Raw genomic sequence first — 6,448 nt, 5'->3', positions numbered from 1 at the left:
GCAGTGCCTCGCGACGGTGGTTACTCGGTGTTGCTTGGTGATAGGCTGGTGCTAAATGGGAAATAAAGGGGGGTAACCGGGTTTTCAGGGTTTGTTTTTTTTATTATTTTATTATTTTCCGACGGAATATTCCGTCGGAAATTTTCGACGGATTTATTTTCCGCCGGAAAATAATTGTTTCGACGGAATATTCCGTCGGAAATCTCCGACGGATTTTATTTCCGTCGAAACATTTCGGTTCCGACAAAATAATCCGTTGGAAGGCCCATAATTTTCAACGGATTTTTATTCCGTAGGACATCCGTCGTACATTTCCGACAGAATAAAAATCCGTCGGAACTTTACGACGGAAAACATGTCCGTCAGAAATGGTCCGTTGGAAATCAGCCTGTTTCTAGTCGTGAGACTTGATGGTGCACGATTTTAATCTTTTTTTTTTCTTTTGTATTTTTTTTGTATTACTCCTCTTTTCAACAAATACCTACAAAAGATATTTTTAAGAAAAAGGTTAGTAATAATAAAAATAAATCAAATGAAAAAAATAGTTTATGAGAGGAGTGAGGAACTCGGGTTGCCTCCCGGAAGCGCTTCTTTAACGTCACTAGCTTGACGACATTGCGGGATCAATTGTTAGTGGGGAACATCGAACTCCTCAAGGTGAACAACCTTGGCCTTTTCATTCACAAAATTGTCAAAGTATGCCTTTAGCCTTTGGCCATTTACTTTGAACGGTTCACCATTGTCATTGGAGATTTCAATTGGACCATATGGAAACACCTTCTTGACGGTAAAAGGTCCACTCCATCTTGATTTTAGCTTACCTGGAAACAACTTCAACCGGGAATTGAATAGTAAGACCTTGTCACCTTCCTTGAACTCCCTTTTGTTGATATGCTTGTCATGCCAAGCCTTGGTCCTTTCCTTGTAGATTCGCGCATTCTCATATGCATCCAATCTTAGCTCTTCCAAGGCATGGAGGTCAAGCAACCTCTTTTCACTAGTACTTTGAAGGTCAAAGTTCAATGTTTTAATAGCCTAATGAGCACGATGCTCAAATTCTACCGGCAAATGGCATGATTGCCCATATACAAGCTTGTAAGGTGTGGTGCTAATGGGAGTCTTGAATGTGGTGTGGTAGGCCCATAGAGCATCATCTAGCTTCGTAGATCAATCCCTTCTAGACCTATTTACCATCTTCTCTAAGATCATCTTTATCTCCCGGTTTGAAATCTCGGCTTGATCACTTGTTTGTGGGTGGTAAGCTAATGACACCTTGTGCTTCACACCGTACTTCTCAAGGAGAGATTGGAAGGACCGCTTTGCAAAATGCGAACCTCCATCACTGACGGCACGTGGCACCCCGAACCTTGGAAAAATGACCTTCTTGAAGAGCTTGACCACCACCTTAGCATCATTAGTAGGAGATGCAACCGCTTCTACCCACTTTGACACGTAATCGACGGCCACAAGAATGAATTTATTCCCAAAGGAGGTCGGGAAAGGACCCATAAAATCTATGCCCCATACATCGAAAATCTCTAACTCAAGAATGTTGTTCAAGGGCATTTCACTTCTTCTTGAAATATTGCCGGTTCTTTGACACCGGTCACAAGCTTTCACTACACCCCACACATCTTTGAACATTGTAGGCCAATAGAAACCACATTGCAAGATTTTTGCCAAGGTTTTGTTAGCACTCATATGTCCTCCACAAGGTGAGGAGTGACACATTGTGATAACACCTTCAATCTCATCATCCGGGACACACCTTCTAAAAGGCCATCAACACCTTGTTTAAAGAGCAAGGGGTCGTCCCAAAAGTATTGGCGAACATCATGAAGAAACTTTCTTTTTTGTTGATAGGTGAGGTCGGGAGGAAGAATAGAGCAAGACAAATAGTTTGCAATGTCCGTAAACCATGGTGCCGGTGCTTGAAGGATAGCAAATAGTTGATCATCCGGAAATGAATCATCAATTGGCAAGTTATCAAGATCACCTACGAAGATAGGCAACCGTGAAAGATGATCGGCCACAACATTTTCGGCACCTTTTTTGTCTCTAATCTCAATATCATAATCTTGCAAGAGCAAAATCCACCGAATCAATCTTGGCTTAGGTTCCTTCTTAGACAATAGGTGCTTCAAGGCCGCATGGTCGGTGAAGACTATGACCTTAGAGCCCAACAAGTAGGACCTAAACTTCTCAATTGCATGAACAATGGCTAGAAACTCCTTTTCCGTGGTTGTGTAATTTCTTTGTGCATCATCCAATGTTTTTCTAGTATAATAGATAGCATGGAGCTTATTGTCCTTCCTTTGTCCAAGAACAGACCCAACGGCAAAATCCGAAGCATCACACATAAGCTCGAAAGGAAGCTCCCAATTAGGGAGTTGAATGATAGGAGCCGAAATCAAAGACTCCTTCAATCTATCAAATGCTAGCAAACAATCATTAGTAAACACAAAAGGGGCATCTTTTACCAACAATTGAGTGAGCGGCTTTGCGATTTTTGAAAAATCCTTTATGAACCGGTGGTAAAAATTCGCATGTCCGAGAAAGCTCCTTATCCCCTTCACATTTGTAGGGGGTGGGATTACCTCAATCTTGGCACGATCTACCTCAATGCCCCTACTAAAAATCACATGACCAAGAACAATGCCCTCCTCTACCATGAAATGACATTTTTCCAAATTCAAAAGTAAGTTCACCTCTTGACATCTTTTTAACACTTTAATCAAATTTGAAAGACAAGTGTCAAAAGATGAACCAAAAACAGAAAAGTTATCCATGAATACCTCATTTGATGATTCAAGCATGTCGAAAAAGGTAGACATCATACACCTTTGAAATGTGGAAGGTGCATTACAAAGTCCAAATGACATCCTTCGATATGCAAAGGTGCCAAAAGGACATGTGAATGTAGTCTTTTCTTGGTCCTCGGGTTAGATTGGGATTTGAAAGAATCCCGAGTATCCATCCAAGAAGCAATAATGACTATGTGATGCTAGTCTTTCCAATATTTGATCAATGAAGGGGAGTGGGAAGTGGTCTTTCTGGTTGGATTTATTCAATTTTCGATAATAAATACACATCCTCCACCCGGTGACCGACCTCGTAGAAATGGTCTCACCCTTATCATTTTTGATGATGGTCATGCCTCCCTTTTTAGGTAAAACTTGAACCGGGCTAATCCACTTACTATCGGAGATAGGGTAGATTATGTTGGGTTTTGTAGTGACCCACACTACGCGGAAAGAAACCCGCCAAGTCCCGCCCCCATAATAAATGCAATTAACAAGCGAAAAATAATTAAACACAAGAAAGGATAAAAGATTATACCTTTGACGCGTGCTTCGCTCAACAATGAGCTCTTACTTGAACCCCGAAAATACGAGGTCTCCAACGGGATCGTACCCTCGAACCCGACCCGAGCGTCCTAAGTCTCGAAGGTTAGTCGAGACCCGGACAAATAAAACTATGAGTTTTACGAATCAAGGTTTACTCAAATCAAGAGTTGCCTTTTAATTCCACTCAAGGTTGTTGTTTCCCAAATACCCAAACTTTGGTATTTATAGGGAAATGAACCCTTGAACTTCATTTCCCAACCAATGTGGGAGAATGAATAATTTTGATAATTAATTTAATTCCAAAATAAATTAATAATCAAATCAATCACAATGCAATAAGTGTCAAGGGGAGAGAGAGGGTTAGGTGAGGACCATGAACCTTGGGGGGGGGGACCATTGCCTTGCTCCCCAAGGCATGCTCCAAGCCTTTGGTCCCCACTCACCACAAACCGCCTTAAGCAAGGGCTGCTAGGCTGCTGCCAGCTAGCACGCCAGCTAGCACTGCCAGTTAGCCAAGCCAGCAGCCTCGCATCCCCAGCCAGGCAATGCGTGCTGGCGCTGGGCGATGCTTGTGCTGCTGCTGCGTGCCAGTGCTAGGCGCTGCTAGCTACTGGCGCTGGTGCTTGCCCCTGCCTCTCTCGCCATCGCACACGCACACACCCTCTTGCATAGCCAGCACAGCCAGGCCAGCATACGCATAGCCCAGCCATCACACTCACGCACGCAAGGCCTAGCATGCGTGCTGCTAGCGAGCCACGCATGCTGGGCTTGGTGCTAATTGCTAGCTTGCTGTGCTTGGTGCTGCCATGCGAAGGCACGCACACAAGCACACAGCTATGCGAAGGCTCGATGCTGCATTGCGAGGCTGCTGGGCGATGGTGCACACGCACACACGCATGCGCCTAGCACTGCGATGGTGCTGTGCGTGGTGCTAGGGTGCTGCAATAGTGCCCACACACATGCACACACACATGGGTGCTGTGCTTGGTGCGATAGGGCTGCGATGGTGCCTAGGCATGATGCTAGGGCTGCGATGGCGCCTAGGCATGATGCTAGGGCTGCGATAGCGCCTAGGCACTCATGCCTCGCCTAGCACACCATGGCGCGCCTAGCACACACATCGTGCGCCTAGGCTTGCTATGAGCTAGCCTAGCCTAGCTACGACTACGCTCATACTTGTTGCTTGTGATTTTGCGACGCTCGATCTCGACGCCCTAGGCTCGATATCCGACGTCTGTATTCGTAAAACTCTGTCGACTCATTAAATCCTTCGGATTAATTTGTCGTCTCGGATCGGTTGTTCGATTGTGTTCGACCCAAAGGGTTCAGTCATCTTAACTGTAATATTAATTGTACCTTAATATTACTGATCGGAAGCGGCCTCCACCTAGGCATTCCGATCACTTGACCTTACTGAAGAATTAGCTCTGTGAAAATTCTGAACCCTCTATCATAATAATACACTTGTTGGAAGGAAACCATTCCTTTCAGATTATGCCCGCCTCAAGAAGTTTTAAAACTTCTTTTTTCACCACTTCCTTCATGTTGGGATTGAGCCTTCTTTGGTGCTCAATCGAGGAAGGTTGATCATCATCAAGTAGAATTTTATGCATGCATATGGTGGGACTTATCCCCTTAATGTCATCAATTTTGTACCTAATGACATCTCTATACTCCCTTAAAACAACTAGGAATTTTTCAAGAGAGGTGTCATCGAGCTTAGCATTAACAATAACGGGATAACTCTCACTATCATTAAGAAAAGCATATTTAAGTAGAGAGGGAAGGGGTTTAAGTTCAACCTTTGGAGGAGGCGTAGTCCTCTCCTCTTTTGCTTCCACGTTAAGCACTTCAAATTTAATCACATCGTGGATCAAATGTTGGTTGAGTAAGAGATCATACCCCTTTGCTTCTTCACCCTCCTCAACTAAGCTTCCTGTTAGGGTAGCTTGTAAAGGATCTCTTTCATACAATCTTTCTCGGAACTCTTCTAAGTCTCTCTCCAATGTGTCAATTCTATGAACCTCATCAATCAATAGCCTCTTCAAAGTTTGTGAGAATGAAAATGAAATTTTCTCATCTTCCACATTCAAAGTCAATCTTCCTTCTTTCATATCAATCACCATTCCCGCGGTGTTAAAAAATGGTCTCCCCAAAATGAGGGGTACTCTTGTATCTTCTTCCATCTCCATTACCACAAAATCACATGGCACAAATACTCTTCCAACTTGAACCGGCACATCTTCAAGAATCCCCTAAGGTAGCCTAACCGTGCGGTCGGCTAGTTGTAAGGACATTCTTGTTGGTTTCAAGTCTCCAACTTTCAAGTTCTTTGCAATAAAATAGGGCATCAAGCTCACACTTTCCCCAAGATCACATAAAGAATCCATAGCTTCTAAATCTCCAATCTTCACCGGTATTGCATAGCTAGCGGGGTCACCAAGCTTTTGGGGAAGCTTGTTTTGAATGATTGCACTCACCTCTTTAGGAAGGGAGATGGTTGCACTCTCTTCAAGCCTACTCTTGTTGGATAGAAGATCCTTCAAAAATTTTACATAGGTAGGCATTTGTGACATGGCATGAAGAAAGGGGATGTTCACTTGAAGTCCTCTCATGACTTCAAGAAATTTTGAAAACTTCTCATTCAACTTTTTCTCTACAATTCTATGAGGAAACGGAACGGGGGGCTTATATACTCTCATAGGGGGCTTTTCTATTCCTTCTTTATCTCCCTCATCTTTCTTTGTGGCTCCCTCATCACTCTTTTGTTGCTCTTTTCTCTCAACTTCAACTACTTTATTTTCAAAATCATCCTCACTTCTCACCACAACTATCTCATCTCTCTTTTGTGGCTCCTCTTCACTCATAACCGGGCCCTCATAACCTCTTCCCGACCTCAAAGTAATAGCCTTAGCTTGCTCCTTTGGGTTCACTACCGTTAAGCTTGGAAAGTGACCACTAGGATTGGAGGATGAACTTCCAACTTGTTGTGCAATCTGAGCCAATTAGCTCTCCATTATCTTATTGTGCGCTTGAAGTTGTTGGTTGTTTGCATTCATATCCGCATTGCTCCTTATTTGTTGTGTCATGAAAGTTTCAAG

The 6,448-nt window shown here is 43.5% G+C and overlaps 2 protein-coding genes across 2 annotated transcripts; both read right to left on the bottom strand.

Annotated features, from left to right (window-relative positions):
• Positions 1–630: 630 nt before the first annotated feature.
• On the bottom strand, positions 631–1,644 carry LOC110687132. The gene is made up of 2 exons (XM_021863754.1): positions 1,192–1,644; positions 631–1,035 (listed from the first exon to the last, which is right to left on the bottom strand). Exons 1-2 carry the CDS (start codon positions 1,642–1,644, stop codon positions 631–633), a joined length of 858 nt encoding a protein of 285 aa, XP_021719446.1.
• A 3,958-nt stretch (positions 1,645–5,602) lies between these two features.
• Positions 5,603–6,214, bottom strand: LOC110687114. Its single transcript, XM_021863735.1, has one exon. The coding sequence runs from the start codon at positions 6,212–6,214 to the stop codon at positions 5,603–5,605; it is 612 nt and encodes a 203-aa protein (XP_021719427.1).
• Positions 6,215–6,448: the final 234 nt, after the last annotated feature.

Source organism: Chenopodium quinoa, unplaced genomic scaffold (assembly GCF_001683475.1).
Source record: "Chenopodium quinoa cultivar QQ74 unplaced genomic scaffold, ASM168347v1, whole genome shotgun sequence".
Classification (NCBI taxonomy): Eukaryota; Viridiplantae; Streptophyta; class Magnoliopsida; order Caryophyllales; family Amaranthaceae; genus Chenopodium; species Chenopodium quinoa.
The sequence above is the reverse complement of the archived record's forward strand: the minus strand, read 5'-3'. Positions and strand labels throughout refer to the sequence as shown.